This window comes from Hordeum vulgare, chromosome 1H (assembly GCF_904849725.1).
Source record: "Hordeum vulgare subsp. vulgare chromosome 1H, MorexV3_pseudomolecules_assembly, whole genome shotgun sequence".
NCBI lineage: Eukaryota > Viridiplantae > Streptophyta > Magnoliopsida > Poales > Poaceae > Hordeum > Hordeum vulgare.
In genome coordinates this window covers 2,573,954-2,592,790 of record NC_058518.1, presented here as the reverse complement: position 1 = coordinate 2,592,790, position 18,837 = coordinate 2,573,954, and the positions used below count along the sequence as shown (strand labels likewise).

Below are 18,837 nucleotides of genomic sequence, written 5' to 3'. Positions count from 1 at the left end.
ACGCGCCGCGCATCGTCACCCGCCACTACAAGCTCAATCTGATCGCAATGGCTCGGAGGAGATGGAAGCTCTGAACCTGATCGACGTCCTGCGTAGGGCAGGCGCACGCGTCACCGTGGCGTCGGTCGAGGACGCGCCGCGCATCGTCACCCGCCACTACAAGCTCAATCTGATCGCAATGGCTCGGAGGAGATGGAAGCTCTGAACCTGATCGACGTCCTGCGTAGGGCAGGCGCACGCGTCACCGTGGCGTCGGTCGAGGACGCGCCGCGCATCGTCACCCGCCACTACAAGCTCAATCTGATCGCAATGGCTCGGAGGAGATGGAAGCTCTGAACCTGATCGACGTCCTGCGTAGGGCAGGCGCACGCGTCACCGTGGCGTCGGTCGAGGACGCGCCGCGCATCGTCACCCGCCACTACAAGCTCAATCTGATCGCAATGGCTCGGAGGAGATGGAAGCTCTGAACCTGATCGACGTCCTGCGTAGGGCAGGCGCACGCGTCACCGTGGCGTCGGTCGAGGACGCGCCGCGCATCGTCACCCGCCACTACAAGCTCAATCTGATCGCAATGGCTCGGAGGAGATGGAAGCTCTGAACCTGATCGACGTCCTGCGTAGGGCAGGCGCACGCGTCACCGTGGCGTCGGTCGAGGACGCGCCGCGCATCGTCACCCGCCACTACAAGCTCAATCTGATCGCAATGGCTCGGAGGAGATGGAAGCTCTGAACCTGATCGACGTCCTGCGTAGGGCAGGCGCACGCGTCACCGTGGCGTCGGTCGAGGACGCGCCGCGCATCGTCACCCGCCACTACAAGCTCAATCTGATCGCAATGGCTCGGAGGAGATGGAAGCTCTGAACCTGATCGACGTCCTGCGTAGGGCAGGCGCACGCGTCACCGTGGCGTCGGTCGAGGACGCGCCGCGCATCGTCACCCGCCACTACAAGCTCAATCTGATCGCAATGGCTCGGAGGAGATGGAAGCTCTGAACCTGATCGACGTCCTGCGTAGGGCAGGCGCACGCGTCACCGTGGCGTCGGTCGAGGACGCGCCGCGCATCGTCACCCGCCACTACAAGCTCAATCTGATCGCAATGGCTCGGAGGAGATGGAAGCTCTGAACCTGATCGACGTCCTGCGTAGGGCAGGCGCACGCGTCACCGTGGCGTCGGTCGAGGACGCGCCGCGCATCGTCACCCGCCACTACAAGCTCAATCTGATCGCAATGGCTCGGAGGAGATGGAAGCTCTGAACCTGATCGACGTCCTGCGTAGGGCAGGCGCACGCGTCACCGTGGCGTCGGTCGAGGACGCGCCGCGCATCGTCACCCGCCACTACAAGCTCAATCTGATCGCAATGGCTCGGAGGAGATGGAAGCTCTGAACCTGATCGACGTCCTGCGTAGGGCAGGCGCACGCGTCACCGTGGCGTCGGTCGAGGACGCGCCGCGCATCGTCACCCGCCACTACAAGCTCAATCTGATCGCAATGGCTCGGAGGAGATGGAAGCTCTGAACCTGATCGACGTCCTGCGTAGGGCAGGCGCACGCGTCACCGTGGCGTCGGTCGAGGACGCGCCGCGCATCGTCACCCGCCACTACAAGCTCAATCTGATCGCAATGGCTCGGAGGAGATGGAAGCTCTGAACCTGATCGACGTCCTGCGTAGGGCAGGCGCACGCGTCACCGTGGCGTCGGTCGAGGACGCGCCGCGCATCGTCACCCGCCACTACAAGCTCAATCTGATCGCAATGGCTCGGAGGAGATGGAAGCTCTGAACCTGATCGACGTCCTGCGTAGGGCAGGCGCACGCGTCACCGTGGCGTCGGTCGAGGACGCGCCGCGCATCGTCACCCGCCACTACAAGCTCAATCTGATCGCAATGGCTCGGAGGAGATGGAAGCTCTGAACCTGATCGACGTCCTGCGTAGGGCAGGCGCACGCGTCACCGTGGCGTCGGTCGAGGACGCGCCGCGCATCGTCACCCGCCACTACAAGCTCAATCTGATCGCAATGGCTCGGAGGAGATGGAAGCTCTGAACCTGATCGACGTCCTGCGTAGGGCAGGCGCACGCGTCACCGTGGCGTCGGTCGAGGACGCGCCGCGCATCGTCACCCGCCACTACAAGCTCAATCTGATCGCAATGGCTCGGAGGAGATGGAAGCTCTGAACCTGATCGACGTCCTGCGTAGGGCAGGCGCACGCGTCACCGTGGCGTCGGTCGAGGACGCGCCGCGCATCGTCACCCGCCACTACAAGCTCAATCTGATCGCAATGGCTCGGAGGAGATGGAAGCTCTGAACCTGATCGACGTCCTGCGTAGGGCAGGCGCACGCGTCACCGTGGCGTCGGTCGAGGACGCGCCGCGCATCGTCACCCGCCACTACAAGCTCAATCTGATCGCAATGGCTCGGAGGAGATGGAAGCTCTGAACCTGATCGACGTCCTGCGTAGGGCAGGCGCACGCGTCACCGTGGCGTCGGTCGAGGACGCGCCGCGCATCGTCACCCGCCACTACAAGCTCAATCTGATCGCAATGGCTCGGAGGAGATGGAAGCTCTGAACCTGATCGACGTCCTGCGTAGGGCAGGCGCACGCGTCACCGTGGCGTCGGTCGAGGACGCGCCGCGCATCGTCACCCGCCACTACAAGCTCAATCTGATCGCAATGGCTCGGAGGAGATGGAAGCTCTGAACCTGATCGACGTCCTGCGTAGGGCAGGCGCACGCGTCACCGTGGCGTCGGTCGAGGACGCGCCGCGCATCGTCACCCGCCACTACAAGCTCAATCTGATCGCAATGGCTCGGAGGAGATGGAAGCTCTGAACCTGATCGACGTCCTGCGTAGGGCAGGCGCACGCGTCACCGTGGCGTCGGTCGAGGACGCGCCGCGCATCGTCACCCGCCACTACAAGCTCAATCTGATCGCAATGGCTCGGAGGAGATGGAAGCTCTGAACCTGATCGACGTCCTGCGTAGGGCAGGCGCACGCGTCACCGTGGCGTCGGTCGAGGACGCGCCGCGCATCGTCACCCGCCACTACAAGCTCAATCTGATCGCAATGGCTCGGAGGAGATGGAAGCTCTGAACCTGATCGACGTCCTGCGTAGGGCAGGCGCACGCGTCACCGTGGCGTCGGTCGAGGACGCGCCGCGCATCGTCACCCGCCACTACAAGCTCAATCTGATCGCAATGGCTCGGAGGAGATGGAAGCTCTGAACCTGATCGACGTCCTGCGTAGGGCAGGCGCACGCGTCACCGTGGCGTCGGTCGAGGACGCGCCGCGCATCGTCACCCGCCACTACAAGCTCAATCTGATCGCAATGGCTCGGAGGAGATGGAAGCTCTGAACCTGATCGACGTCCTGCGTAGGGCAGGCGCACGCGTCACCGTGGCGTCGGTCGAGGACGCGCCGCGCATCGTCACCCGCCACTACAAGCTCAATCTGATCGCAATGGCTCGGAGGAGATGGAAGCTCTGAACCTGATCGACGTCCTGCGTAGGGCAGGCGCACGCGTCACCGTGGCGTCGGTCGAGGACGCGCCGCGCATCGTCACCCGCCACTACAAGCTCAATCTGATCGCCGATGTGGTGCTGGAAAAGGCTGCTGAAATGGACTTCGACCTCATCGTCATGCCGGTATGTTCGAATTGACTCCAGCATCTCTTTCTTTTGTGAGAAAACGAAGGTAAACCCACGGCCTCTGATCATGAATGGTGCTCTTGGGGACTACCTGAATGACATTGTTGTTTGTTTGTTTGTTCCTTCGTTGTATGTGTATATGCATATGTACCACAGGGTGGTCTTCCTGGTGCTCTCAAGTTCACAAGCACGGAGAAACTTGTGGGCATGCTGAAGAAGCAAGCGGAATCCGGTAAACCCTACGGTGCAATATGCGCTTCCCCTGCTTACGTCCTCGAACCCCACGGTTTACTCAAGGTACGTAGCTCTTTGTATGTGAGCTTGATGCTTTTGGTTTGTGTTTGACAAAGGATGTTATGTATTACATTGATACACTAATATGGTGATGGGGCAACTTCTGTCATCGTTGTAGGGTAAGAAAGCAACATCATTTCCACCTATGGCACACCTGCTTGCAGACCAGAGCGCGTGCGAATACAGGGTCGTCGTCGACGGTAACCTTATCACGAGCAGAGCACCAGGGAGTGCCACAGAGTTCGCCTTGGCAATCGCCGAGAAGCTATTTGGTGGGGAGAAAGCCGTCGCCATAGTCAAGGAGTTGGTTTTTATGTGACAACGTCCATCTATGGCTACTATGGGGCTCCATCTAGGCTCGTCACTCGTGCATTACATATAAGCTCTAGGGACACATATTCCACGATGTTGTCTGATATGTCCGATAAATGTCAGTTTCAAGATCTTTGAGAAGGTTGATACCAACCGCCAAGCAACTATTGCTCACAAAGTAATCAGACCAACTCATACGGCTTTTTTTATGTTGGCTCACATATTTGTCGAGGGTGTGGTCGTGTTGTGTGAACCTTCCATATATATGAGCTTCTTGCTGAAGAAACTCGACAGAGCTATTTGCAAATTAGATTTTGAGAAGGCATAAGATAAATCAGGTGGCCTAGTACTACCAGGTGTTGATATCGTGAACCTTCAATCAAGAGCTTGGAATTGGTCTTTCACCGCCAACTTGTTTTTAGAGGATGTTATGTTAGGCACGACACCTCCTAGCGAGAGCTGTCCGTTACTATCAAACGACGTATGTTTGTATGAGGCAGTGGCGAGCAAGTTGTTCTTCAAGCATTCTTCTCCGGTACCACTGAGGTATTTCCATTTACCCATATGTGTTTTTGGACATAATGCTACCACAAAGGTGCCATGCCCGGTTCCGCAAAAAGAGAGCTTTCTCATTTGGTCGATCGAATCTTTGAACTAGTCCGGTAATACAGGGTGTGAAGTTTGGTACTGTCAATCATGTTAGTTCCTGTACCCAACGGTCAGATATCTACAAGTAGCTAGGACCTCGTTACCCCCTTAAGACTGATCTAGGTATTAAAACAAATTGAAGCACTTATAGTGCTTTTGCAAATGTTGAGTGATTCTTTATGTAGCAAAATATAACAAAAAGCTTCCTCCAAGGTAACCATATCTCCCGCGGACGCGTAGTTTCTAATCTCGAGCTCAAATGCTCCTCGATAATCAGTAAATTAAAAAAATAGAAAAAAATCAAAAAATTCTGATTTTTGTGTGTGGCAAACTTTAAGGAGTGTTTGGCGTGCATGCATAAATTCATCACGAAATCACATTTGATGGAAGAGGTGGTAACAAATAAAATTGATGGTCTGAAAATGTTACCTTCATACGCATTTTGGAGCTCTGATTTTGGTTTCTTTGCCACGACTTCCACCAATGTGATTTCGTGATTAAACTTTGCATGCACTTTAAACATTCCTTAAAGTTTGGCACAAAAAAATGAGATTTGTTTTATTTATTTTTCTTCTGTTTCTCAGTTTTATAGTTCACACCAGAATCATTTGAGCTCGAGATTAGAAAGGAAATTTCGGACCACCCACTTGGTTCCCCATACCCTCGAGGAAACATTGCTAGTTGCAGGTAGGTGTTCAAATTAAAACAACGCCCAGAGGACCAATGGAACTTCAGTGGTGGCCGAAAAGAGTGATGTGGTGTCACCAAAGAACCTTCAACGGCGGTGCACCTTCAGCAATGTCAATGTGGGTTTGGTAGGCAGATTTTGGTTAGGAGAACATGTGATGGTGGTCGATGAAGAACTTTCAGTGATGGCACACTTTCACAACAAAATGTCCTCACTCTTTCTAGGGAACAAAATGTCACCACCTGCTTAAAGAGGGTTACACAAATGTTGCCCCTTTCTTATTTATTTTTCCTTCCAACCGAAACCACCCCTTAAGAGGGCATCGTAGAGCCCATTGGATCCATTCCTAAGCTTCTTATTCAGCGTAAGATAGTTAATGACCATTTGTTTTCTTCTATCAAAACCAGATAAATTAACATGTTTTCTAGGGTATAATGGAATAATTCTTGTGTTTTTTAGGGAAATATTTCTTGTTTTCTGTTAAATTGTTCTTGGTTTTTAGTAGTAGTATGGAATTACTTTTGTTTTTGAGACAAGGATGGGGGTAGTACTATTGCAAAGGAAAATGGGCATGGGTGGGCTGGGCCTTACAAACGGGCCCAAGTAGCAAAGGCGAGCCTAAAAGCTTCCAGAGCCACCACCACCACCATATAGGTTTCTCTCAGGCTCTGAGCCCCGCCGCCTCCAGAAGCTTCTAGAACCCTCTCCCCTCTCCCCCGCCTCCGGCTCCGATGGCCGACGCCGCCGCCGCCCTCTCAGGTACGCGCGCCGCACGATCCCACCTCTCCTTATACCCTCCCTAACCAAAGATCTCTCCCGCTCAATCTCAATCTGGCCCGCCGCTGCAGCTCGGAGCAAGGTGCAGGCTTTCCTGGAGGCGGCGTGCTCCGGCGACCTCGAGGCCCTCCGGAGTAGGCCCCCCCCCGCTCCCGCCCCCTCTCCGCGAAAGAACGAATCTTGCGCCGCTTTGCTCACCTGCTTGGTTTCTTGGTGTTGGTGGCGCAGAGTTCGGGTCCGCGCTCGACGAGGAGGGGAAGGGCGCGGCCGCGGTGGCCGCCGGCGTGCGGGACGCCAACAGGCGCACCGCGCTGCACTTCGCGGCCCGGGAGGGGCGCACCGAGGTCTGCCAGTTCCTCGTCGAGCAGCTCCGCCTCCCCGTCGACCCCAAGGACGACGATGGTAATTGTTCCCTCAATCCCTGTCCCCATGCTATGACGCGGTGATGCTTACTTTCTCTCTGTATATTGTTCTGATTCATAACGTGTGTGTGTGTGTGCAATTCAATCGATGCTTTGGTGTGGTGGTGATGCATAATATCTGAATCAATTTGTCCAGGCGAAACCCCACTCATCCACGCAGCACGGCAGGGCCGCCTCGAGACGGTGGAGTACCTGCTCGGCCGCGGGGCCGATCCTTCCGTCGCGTCTAACATGGGAGCCACGGCACTGCATCATGCTGCAGGGATAGGTAATGGCAGTGCTCCGTGCGGTGTCGATTGCCGGCTCCTGGCGCTGGTGGATCTGTCCTACTCGTTGTTCTTTATGCCGATGATGAAGAAGTGGAGAGAATATCTGAACAAACGTGTGGCGTTTATTTTCCTCGTTGTTATTACAGGACACATAGAGATTATGAAGCTTTTGCTTGGTAAGGGAGTCGATGTCGAATCTGAAAGCGAGTCTGGTACTCCCCTTGTTTGGGCTGCTGGTCATGGACAGCAGGACGCGGTCAAGCTTCTGCTTGAACACAATGCTAAGGTAGTTGCTCGTCTATGCATTCTCTCCGACAATTTGTTAATTTGAATTTTCAGTTATTCAGTGCCAAGGTTCAGTGCAATACTCGTGACTATGTGCTGATTTTAGTCGTAAATATAATTAACTAAAGCAGCAACGGTCTTCAACCATGTTATAGGGAATACGCTTGTTACTGTAACATGCTGCCATGTCATTCTCCAGCATCTTCAATAAGATTTGGACAACATTTACTCCTTAATTTATAACCGTGAGCAGCAAAAACCTGCAGCATGAATTAATTTTCTGAGGTGTTCTGTATGAATTCGATTTAGTTAGGCGGGCTTTCAGCAACTTTTGTACTCAAACTAGTTCTTACAACCTTGCTTTTGCAGCCGGACACTGAAACTGCTGATGGAATCACTTCGCTGTTGTCTGCTGTTGCAGCTGGTTCCCTCCCATGCTTGGAGGTTCTAATCCAGGTACATGATTGGACAAATAAAGGATTTGTTTAATTTGGTTCATTTTCGTCACATAGATGTCATTGCCTATTTTTGGTTACTGGATGCTCTGTTTTCCCTGTTAGACAATGCTGTTTGTGCCTTGGGATTTGGCAAACATGCACATGAATTGGAAATAAGTATAATATTTCTTAATTACTGTAATGCAAGTGGTAATGTGTATACAAGCGTAGAAAGTCGGAGGAAAATATTCAAATGTTTATTCTCGTTTTATTGTTGCCATTTTACTTCTGTTTCTGCATTGATATAATGCACAACATTGCTTTATATATTTGTTTGATAATTAACTTAATAAAGTGCAACGTAGGCAGGTGCAAACCCGAATCTCACTGCTGCTGGAGCAACCCCATTGCATATTGCTGCAGACATTGGAAATCTTGAAATGATCAAATGTTTGCTTCAAGCTGGAGGTGACCCAAATACCTCTGATGATGTAAGTCACCATGTCTGAGCACGTCATGTTACTTTGCTAGGTGTAGTGATGCTATAATTTATTTTGTTGCATATTACGTCATGTGTAATGATGGTGACACTGTGCATTGCAATTCATGTAACTTGTTTATTGTTTTGTTGCTAGAGTTTATTTCTCTCATATTACGCCGTGTGTAATCATGGTGGTGAATCTGCATTGCATTTTAGCCAGTACAGATTTTAGCTAGACTGTACATTTTTAACAGTCTCTTTTATGCAAACCAGAAGAGTGGAAAATAATAATAATAATCCATTTCTAAGCTTATTATTCATGGGGAATAACTATTTGAAGCATCATCACTGCCTACATCCAGTGAATCTAACCGTTCCTTCTTTCTTACCTGCAGGATGGATTTAAGCCTATACAGGTTGCTGCATTAAGGGATAACCTTGAAGTTGTGGAACATCTTTTACCATTGACGTCTCCAATCCCAGGTGTCTCGAACTGGACTGTTGATGGAATAGTAGAATACACATCGTCTAAAATGGCAGAGGAAAAGGTGCCACTTGAATCTAATTTTGATTGTTTTTATAGCCTCGTATGTTCACGAAATCTGTTTACATTGCAAATTCTGTCAGCTTTGACATCTGAATACATTCTACAGGCGCAAGAAAATGAGTCGGCCAGTTTACAGAGACGACAACCCGTCGAGGTTTGCAATTATCATATATGCTTTTTATAAGAGTCAGGGAATCTATTTTAATAGTTAATTTAACAGCACAATTTTGACATCACCTAATATGCCATGCAGGTGTCACCTGAGGCAAAAAAGAGATCCTTGGAAGCCAAAGCGAGAGGTGATGATGCATTCAGAAGAAACGACTTCCTAGTAGCAGTGGATGCATATACACAAGTAAGAATTGTTTTTTTTTCCCTTCTTGAAAGCAGTTGTGGGGGCAAAAAGAACTCTAGAAGGCTAGAACTTTAGTTGTAAGTTCACATGCCATCTGGGTATGGATGCAATCCCAAGCCAGCCAGCTTTCATTTATCAAGTGATGTAAGTTTAATACGTAGCTTATACTACATTGAGAGTCATCACACCTGAACGTTACTGCATTTCAGGCCATTGAATTCGACCCGAATGACCCCGCATTGCTTTCGAACAGAAGCCTTTGTTGGCTGCGGGCAGGGCAAGGTGATCGTGCCTTGGAGGATGCGAGAGCATGCCGAGCACTTAAGCCAGACTGGGCGAAAGCTTGCTTCAGGGAAGGTGCAGCGCTGCGCCTGCTGCAGGTTTGTCACTTTCAGAGACCCACAGCAATCAGACATTTATTCCCTGCCCTTGTTTCTGTGTTCCTCTTTGTACGGCTATATATACATACATGATGACTCAAGAGTGCACTTGTTGTGGTTTGGCCGCACCGACAGAGGTTTGAAGAAGCCGCGAACGCATTCTACGAGGGGGTGCAGCTTGAGCCGGAGAACAAAGAGCTCGTCAAGGCATTCAGGTAATAAAAAAGAGAGGAGAAAACATAATACCAGTCGAAAACGAGAGAGGAACTTCTATGCTCTGCTTTTGTTTCTCATTCGTGTTTTGCCGGTCGTGACAACAGGGAGGCTGTTGATGACGGGAGGAAGTTCCATGCGGCGAACAAGCCAACAGGAAACGGAACAAAGTCAGAATGAGGACGGTGGCGACGATGAACCGGACAAAGCCGTGCTAGTTGCTTCTACGAGTAGTATCTCCGTGGAATCGCACCGGAGATCCGTTTTACCTTGTCAAGGTGGTAGGGAGGATGAGTGGAAGCGGCGATGTTTGCGAATTTCGATTAGAAACCTCGTCGGGTTGTGTGACTCGGTTAGCATTGTATGGTACGAGTACTGTCTTACTTAGTGTAGGACATACAAATGGCCTGTGAACTTGTGGTGGATTATCCTTTGACATTGCCAGGATGCATTCTCTTTTGATTGTTTCTTTTGCTGCTTCTTCCAACTTTCATCAACTCAACACTGAAACCAAGCTGTAGAATTTGTTGCTCCGTCCGTTCTGAAAATTTGGTGATGTTCTCCGACGACGTGCAATATCGATATGACCGTAAATAGGAAAGAAACATGTAACTATTATAGTCATGATGAAAGATTTTACATTAGAAATCTAATGATATTATTATTATTTGACCAGTTCTCATTGTACATTTTATTTAGGACTGCAATAGTCAGCGACCGTTTGCTGACCGCGGCTGGCAGTCTTACTGTTTGGGTATGACATTTTTGACACAAAGGCATGCCATTTCATTTATTTTAGTGTATTTTCATCCGCAAAACTGTCACCGTCAGATGTTGATCCTGTGGCTATGAGTGGGTTTTCTGGGGATTTTCTCCTTGGGGAACGGCTCATATATGTCATCCCCATTTAGAGAAGTGTTAAAATCATCGGCCGATTGCAGCTTGGCGTAAACTGTCTGCTCCGTATGCCACGCGTCCTCGTGAGGGGAGGCCCACCCTCCGCACGTCTGCACGTCCTTCCTTATATCCATCGAGGAACACGGCAGCCATCCCTTTTCTCCCCCACCCCCTTCGTCTCCATTGCTTCTTTCTTCTGCTCGAGCCCCGCCATGGATATGCTTTCAACCCTGCATTGCGGAAGGCGCGGGGCTGCGAAGGGCCGACGATGAGACGACGATGAGATCTTGGCGTCGAACAACACCTGCTGCATCCCTGCCTCATGCCGGCGTCGGAGTTGCAATCGAGCCTCGTTGGAGCCGTTGATGTTGTGTTGGAGCTCCGTCGGGGTTGCAATGGAGCTCCGTCGGGGCTGCAATGGAGCTCATCGGACGCCGGCGGTGCTGCGTTGGAGCTCTGCCGGGGCTGCAATGGAGCTCGTCGGACGCCGGCGGTGCTGCGTTGGAGCTCTACCGGGGCTGCAATGGAGCTCGGTCGAGTTGCAATGAAGCTTCGTGGGTGCTGCGCTGGAGCTCTGTCTGGGCTGCAATGAAGCTCGGACGGAGTTGCAGTGGAGCTCGTCAGACGTCGTCGGTGGTGCACCGGAGCTCCGTCCGGGCTGCAATGACACTGCATTGATATTGGTCACGCTCACTGCAGTTGTTGTGATCTGACGATCATAAGTGAACTAATCACACGGCTGAACAGGCGAATGATTTCTTAGGCTGATTCGTAGCAGTTGACCAGGAAATTGTCATCTTTAAGAGAAAATGTTAATTATGTGTTTTAAAAATTATGTACTCCCTCTGATCCGAATTTTGACAACGTCTGTATGTAGTGGTGAGTACAATTTTACTTATACAAATGTGCAACTGAGCATAATTTTTCCTTTTGCGAGGGGTGCAACTGAACATCTGGCCTAAATTTGTACATACTTTTCTGTGCGACTTTTCTTAGTGTGTATGACTTTAGAGAAACCGACTTGCGCCTTCGATGGTCGGTTTCGATGCAGAGGCAATCTTAGCGCTATTCGAAGAGTTATGGTCCAATCTGTAAGGTTTTGGGGTCCTTTTGCCATTCATTTGGGGCCTCTGTAGGTGACAACGCAATGAGGTTGGTACCTCCAACCTCATCCTCTTAACAATGACGATAACTTCGGTGACGCCCCATAGATGCATATGTTATTTCTTTCAAACAGGATCCATTGAGCTCTGTGTGGGTGGGGAGGCGGAGGCGTTGGGGTTTCAAATTATGGTGGTTTGACCTTGGTTCACAGTGGCAGTCCAGTCAATAAGATCCCGTTCAGAGCCTTTGGCGTCGATTGTGAGGTCGGGTCTCCCAGTCCGGCCTTCACCTTCCGCTTCAAGTTGGCAGTGTGCTTCCCATCTTCTAACAGATCTCAATGACTTCCTAGCCGCAAACACAACCATTCGCTCACTCCATCGAAGTGGAGAATTCCGGAGGTAAGGGAGGGCGCCCCGTCGGATTCGGACCTGTTCGTAATTTATGCTTCATCAGGGCTGTCCTTGTAATTTTATTATATAAATATAGTACAGTAGTACTTATATGATTTTTTGGTTATATAATACGGAGTATTAGTAAAAAAAAAAAGGTTTCTTTTTGGCTAGACGAGGTTACCACGGTGGGTTTTCTTGGCCGCGTCAATCGTCCGTTCGCTGGTCCGCCCGTCCGTCCGTCCGTCCGCCCCGAAGCCTCTCGCCGCCCTCTCCGCCGGAGCGCCGGCGAGCAAACAACCGTCCTTCTCCTCCCGGTAAGGAAAGCCCTAGCTTTGCTCGGATCGCGCCTCGTTTTCCCGCTTACACACGACCTTCCGCCGTCAAGAACCGAGCCGGACCGAATCCAGCCCGGATCTCTCCCGTCCGACGTCGGCCTCGCCCCCCGCCCCCCTCCCGCCGGCAGCCCAGGCGCCAGGTAGGCCCGCCCGCCCGCCCTTGTGTTGCGCCAACGAATTCTAGGGATTTGGGGATCGATCAGGGAACCAAATTGGGGGGATTTGGGGATCTCAAGTTCTAGCTGTATGGAAGAGGCCAGGCAGACTGCCCAAATCGCTCCGTCATGCCACCACATACATTGCGCAATTCTTTTACGGGCTTTTATCTTTTGTACGCATGCTGTAGCGAGATTGCTTAAATTTGCCATCTTCACAGGTTTGCTAGACTCTTCGAATGCATAAGCAGAGTCCAGATTGTCCATCCGACTGTATTAGATTCACTTTATATTTGTTTATCTGTGATAATAATGAACTCTGTAGAGGTGCAAGGACAAGTAATTTCTTCGCCCTTGTACACATGATTCTAGTAACCGAACTATCCACCTGGTTACTATATTGGCTATGTAATGTTCTTTTTATCTGTAAATGAAAATCTGTGTAGAGCTCCATGGATAAATGTTGTGTCTAAATGGTGTTAACAACTGTTGTGCAAACAAGTCGCACCTGGAATGGAATTCTAGCAAGATATGTTAATTAGTCTGTTTGATTAACGACGTTACCCCTAACTAAAAACATGAGGAAATCAGTTGACTCTGGATTTGCACCTCCCCAACAGCCTGTGCCATGGCTGGCTAGGTAGGCCGTCTTCAATCCTTAGATAGAGAACCCTTCCACGCAATTACAGGGGCATGAACAACAAAGCCAACAATGGAAAGAGAGAGAGAGAGAGAGAGAGATGTTCTGGACATATTCTTCACTGTTGGCCAAATCTGGTAGTATCCTTTCTCCGCAGGCATGAATGTCATCTAGCTGCCATTAACACCCCTGTGTGTGTGGAGTACCTTTAACGGGTTACATATTGCTGTGGAAACTCATCCAGATCCTTCTTCATCTCCTACCCATTTATCCATTTAGTTTGTCACCGAGGGTTCTGTTTGCTGCCTTTCCCTTCCACGGTGTACTATAATTAATTACTAAGAGAAGTCAGTTTATTTTCCGATTTTAAATCCGTCCCACCCCTGAATCAGCATGGGCTAGTATTTGCTTCTGTAATAGCAGCCAGGAGAACAGCTGTTTCTTTGATGTTGCACTGCATCCAGTTTTTATTTCTTACTTTGTACACGTTTGCTTATGTCTTTACGATATACAAGGTTGAAAAATAAAATGGTGATCCTGCTAATGGATCTCTGACCTTTTAACTGGAAAGTACTCCCTCCGTAAAGAAATATAAGAGTGTTTTGATCACTACTTAGTGATCTAAACGCTCTTATATTTCTTTACGGAGGGAGTACTCTGCAACTGTGGATGCCCTCATGCTGTCGATCAATATAGAATCCAGTTTAGAGCCCAGATATTTGTTTTGTTATGCTGTTTAACATGCATTCACGAGGCTTTGAACTGGTTGTGCGACTATGTTGTTAAGAGGTATTATTTGAAAATACTTGAATAAAATATGACTTAATCACCTCGACAGTTTGTGATCTGCCCGGCTAGCTCGGTTGGTTGAACCTTAGAGAACCCTTACCCAAAATTACCAGAGGGGGTTGCCAAGAAAATTTCTTTCGAAACTCATCCAGATCTTTCTTCATCTCCAATCCATTCATCCATCAAGTTTGTTTGTTTATTATTGATGGAACTGTTTGCCGCCTTTCCCTTCCATGGTAGAGTACGAAGTACTAAAAGCAGTCAGTCAGTATATTTTCCAATTAAAAATCCTTCCACCCCTCAATAAGTATGGGCTAGTATTTGCTTTCTGTTGGAACAGCCAGGAGCTCTGCTGTTTCCTGAATGTTGCAAAAAATCAGTTTTTTCTTTTACTTTGTACATGTTCCTTTATTCTTTATTAGGATATACGTATAAAAGATTGACAAATGAAATGGTGACCATGCTAATAGATCCTTGAGCTTGTAACTGGAAACTATTCTACAACCGTGGATGCCCTGCCCCCATGTTTTTAATGTAGAGTTCATTCAGTGCACAGCCCAGGTATTCATTCTGTTATTTAACAGGCATCCATGAGGGCTTCAGTTTTTGAACTGGAAAGTTTGTGTGTTCAAGATTTGTGCGATTATGTTGTTAATGCACACTATTCATTCAGTATACAGCCCAGCAATTCATTCTATGTAACATGCTTGAGACCTTTTGTTTGCTTGGTTTAATCTCCTTACATCTTGCTGTTAATCCCTCACTTGTCCTGGTGATGCTGTTTCAGGTTTGTTGTCTGCCATGGGTGACTACACAATCCGGATAAGCACCAGCTTGATCGAACAGCTCGCGCGCGATGACGAGAAGCAGGTGAAAAGGAGGACCAGGAAACCCAAGCCGAAGAAGGTCGTGGAGCAACAAGAGGAGCCTCAGGACAATGGGAGGGAACTTCCAACTGAACCCAAGAGCAGCCCTGCTCCTGGGTGGTCACTGCCACCCCCCATGTACCTACCAGTGACCCCTGCTGCTCCACTGCCCCCGCCGGTCATCCAGGAGGTGGAAGCCATACGCACTGTGGTGGCGGAGAGCGAGAAGGTGCTGGAGAAGCTGCAGAAGAAGGAGGCGACGATGCGCGATGAGCTCACCAAGAGGGCCAAGGAGCTGCACGACAAGGAGTTCAAGCTGCCGTACCAGAACCCCTCGCCGTGCACCGACGAGAGGGCCGGGTGCGCCGAGTGCTACAGGAGCAATGTGCAGGACCCGCTCAAGTGCGCCGAGGCGGTGAAGAGGTTCGAGGCGTGCGTCCGCATGGCGAGGCGGAGCGGTGGTGCCATGGGAGCTGCTCAGTAGTAGCGCTGGAGGAGGGGTTGTGAGTCGGAGCTGAGTGAGCGAGGTGTCGTAGACACGATTTTGCTTCTGTCGGGATGATTGATTGAATAACCTGCAGGGATTTTCGATGAGACCTGAAACACCATCAGTTGTAGATTAATTCTGTTATGGGATTGCACCAGTCTGGGCAAGGCCCGAGTGTCCTTGGATTTGGGGGTTCCCTGTTACTTACATACTACATTCTGCTGCAATATCAAACGTGAATTGCGGGTGTGAATTATTGTGTTTTCACGAGAATTATTCGGTAATCAAACCGCATCCTCTTGCAAGGTTGTGTTTGTTGCTACTTACATTACTTACTACATTCTGCTGCAATATGAAAGTTGTTTCCCTCTTGCAAAATTGCGCTCTTGATTTCACTGATTGGGGCTCGATCTTTTTTTTACCTCTCTTGTCCTTTACCGTCATGCAAAATTGTGTTCTTGATTTAACAACAAAGTAGGCAATCAAGCTGCTCGCTCTCGCAAGAACCATGATTTAGCTTCAGCTCCAGCACATTTTTTTGTGGGACCAAGTGCTGCTGTATGCGCTGGTTATTTGTATAATCTACGTCTCAGAGTTATTGATGAAAAATTAGGAAACCTCGTATAACTTGCCGGGTTTACATAAATCATCAGATTGGATCAAAATTCCTATTTGTAGACTCACCATTCTTTTGGTTCACAAAGTTTGTAATGTGATGCAAGTTATTCATTCCCCAAGAATTCTTGACCGATAACGACTGCGGTACAGTTCAGTTGCAGAAGCAATTACAAGCTGTTATTTCGCCTCAGAGCCGCCACGGAGGTTGTTTATTATCCATGAAATTCACAACATCCTTCTTTAGGGATCCAAACTGCAAGAGTACTGCTGTGAAGTTTCTCAACAGCTTAGAGCTTTATTAGTTGCTCTAGCGAAATGGATGATTTGGCGCACCACCGCCACATCCTTAGTAATCAGCACCGCCAGCGTACAATAAAAAAAAAACCCTCCAAAGGTTCTTAAGGCCCGTCAGTGAAAAATGTTTGGCATTTTCCCCTTTTGGGTTGGTAAATTCATTATAATACACCCAAACATGCACCATAGTTTACCAGCCATAAACGTATTATGTTTTTCAATAGGTTACCTGCGTAAATGTTCTGCACAAATTCAAATATATATTAACCTTACATCCAAACGATTTAGTAAAAGAGACCTGGTGGTCCCCACGAAATATTTACATAACATTACGAACTTAGTCCACCAAAAGAATGATATAGTCTAGGAAAATCCTTCACACATAGATTGAACTGACGATGACATGTCTGGAGTTAGAACCGGATATATGTTAGTAACTTGCAAGCAGCTACCATCTTTTACATGTAAAGGAAATTTGATGAGTCATGTCATGCTCTATAGGTGTCAGTTCATCTTATCATCTTAGAGAACAATACAAACTTAGTTTATAAACACCAATCTAGTCTAGAAGAACCCTCCACATGTAAGGCTTTGATAACCGAGCATATCTTAACAACCCACACACGATTGTAACTTAGTCCTACACATGTTTTGTCTTTCTTGTTTCAGGCTAACAACCTATACAAGTTTCCAAAATTTGCAAAAGCGATACTAGCTTGATAAGTGCGTGACATGTAAAGTGAATAAGGCGAGTCATGCATACCAAACCTCAGGATTTCTATACTTTGTGTATGATCATATGCACAACTAAAAAGCAACTTTACGATCAATCAAAAAGTACGCTTGTAGCTAGTGCAACCTAACACAATGTACCAAAAAGTCCATTTCAGAAACATCCAAACACAATTGTTAAAACTGATGCAAAGAAGGAAAGCGATGGTGCCATGGCTACTATAAATAGGCATGCAACATAGAGATCATCACAAGCATAAGCATCAAAACCAAGCAACACTAGTTAATACCAATCCATCATGAAGACCTTCCTCATCTTTGCACTCCTCGCCATTGTGGCAACAAGTACCATTGCACAACAACAACCATACCCACAACAACCACAACCATTTCCACAACAACCCATCCCACAACAACCACAACCATTTCCACAACAACCACAACCATTTCCACAACAGCCCATCCCACAACAACCACAACCATACCCACAACAACCACAACCATTTCCGCAACAACCCATCCCACAACAACCACAACCATACCCACAACAACCACAACCATTTCCACAACAACCCTTCCCATCACAACAACCATTTCCACAACAACCACCATTTTGGCAACAACAACCAGTTCTATCGCAGCAACAACCATGTACACAAGACCAAACACCACTCCTACAAGAACAACAAGATCAAATGCTTGTGCAAGTACAAATACCATTTGTTCATCCATCTATTTTGCAGCAGCTAAACCCATGCAAGGTATTCCTCCAGCAGCAGTGCAGCCCTGTGGCAATGTCACAACGTATTGCAAGGTCCCAAATGTTGCAACAGAGCAGTTGCCATGTGTTGCAGCAACAATGTTGCCAACAACTGCCGCAAATCCCCGAACAAATCCGCCATGAGGCAGTCCGTGCAATCGTCTACTCTATCGTCCTGCAAGAACAACCCCTACAATTGGTCCAAGGTGTCTCCCAACCCCAACAACAGTCACAACAGCAACAAGTCGGACAATGTTCTTTCCAACAACCTCAACCACAACAGGGTCAACAACAGCAAGTGCCACAGAGTGTTTTCTTGCAGCCACACCAAATAGCTCAACTTGAGGCGACAACTTCCATTGCGCTGCGTACCCTACCAACGATGTGCAGTGTTAATGTGCCGTTGTACCGCATAGTGCCATTAGCCATTGACACCAGAGTTGGTGTCTAATGATAAGAAAAGGTCTCTAGAAATATATAGTTGAATCACCGTTGTTCAATCGAGGTATATGTCGATGTAGCGGTGACAAATAAAGTGTCAACCTTATGTATGACCGGCCCAAACTTGATGTTTAAATTCTGGAATAAAATATAAATTAAGTTTTATCTAGACAATATTCATATTGACATTGTGTGGACGTCGACCTGAGTGCCACACTTGCAAGTTCATAAGGTCGTCTTGCCTGGTCAGAAATGCAACCTGGTGAATTAATTAATTATTCATGCATTGCAATCTGATGATTGTAAAATTTGGGTTGAAGTGAAGAATGGACTTACATATATAAAACTCTTCAGTGGTTGGAGGTTTGGGATCTTGTTTTTTATTAGTTTGTATGTGGGTCCAACGGTACATGCCATTGTCTACAGAGACAAGAATGCCTATTTTTGAGAAAAGACCGGCTTTTTCTTGAACTTAAGATCAGCTTTTTATCAACACACACAAGTGGATGTTGTACACCCCGCCCAAAGGAACAGCAGCAAACAAAACGCAGATCAGATCGGCTCGACGTGGGATGTCA

The 18,837-nt window shown here is 48.7% G+C and overlaps 4 protein-coding genes across 5 annotated transcripts; all 4 read left to right on the top strand.

Moving 5' to 3' along the window:
• Positions 1-3,457: 3,457 nt before the first annotated feature.
• Positions 3,458-4,557, top strand: LOC123412979 (protein DJ-1 homolog B-like). The gene is made up of 3 exons (XM_045106244.1): positions 3,458-3,638; positions 3,798-3,938; positions 4,054-4,557. Exons 1-3 carry the CDS (start codon positions 3,468-3,470, stop codon positions 4,252-4,254), a joined length of 513 nt encoding a protein of 170 aa, XP_044962179.1. The 5' UTR covers positions 3,458-3,467; the 3' UTR covers positions 4,255-4,557.
• A 1,651-nt stretch (positions 4,558-6,208) lies between these two features.
• Positions 6,209-10,218, top strand: LOC123412013 (ankyrin-3). Its single transcript, XM_045105289.1, has 13 exons — positions 6,209-6,342; positions 6,432-6,494; positions 6,589-6,762; positions 6,919-7,050; positions 7,198-7,337; positions 7,706-7,792; positions 8,139-8,264; positions 8,650-8,802; positions 8,908-8,955; positions 9,055-9,156; positions 9,366-9,536; positions 9,672-9,751; positions 9,857-10,218. The coding sequence occupies exons 1-13, from the start codon at positions 6,315-6,317 to the stop codon at positions 9,927-9,929; spliced, it is 1,377 nt and encodes a 458-aa protein (XP_044961224.1). The 5' UTR covers positions 6,209-6,314; the 3' UTR covers positions 9,930-10,218.
• Positions 10,219-12,316: 2,098 nt separating this feature from the next.
• On the top strand, positions 12,317-15,667 carry LOC123410366. Of its 2 annotated transcripts, none has more exons than XM_045103632.1 (2): positions 12,317-12,456; positions 14,849-15,667. In XM_045103632.1, exon 2 carries the CDS (start codon positions 14,863-14,865, stop codon positions 15,409-15,411), a length of 549 nt encoding a protein of 182 aa, XP_044959567.1. In that variant the 5' UTR covers positions 12,317-12,456; positions 14,849-14,862; the 3' UTR covers positions 15,412-15,667. The 2 variants fall into 2 exon arrangements, with proteins under 2 accessions (XP_044959567.1, XP_044960230.1); XM_045104295.1 differs by having other exon boundaries at positions 12,317-12,617.
• A 1,629-nt stretch (positions 15,668-17,296) lies between these two features.
• Positions 17,297-18,445, top strand: LOC123409417 (B3-hordein-like). Its single transcript, XM_045102610.1, has one exon. It carries the CDS (start codon positions 17,358-17,360, stop codon positions 18,267-18,269), a length of 912 nt encoding a protein of 303 aa, XP_044958545.1. The 5' UTR covers positions 17,297-17,357; the 3' UTR covers positions 18,270-18,445.
• The last annotated feature ends 392 nt before the right edge of the window (positions 18,446-18,837 follow it).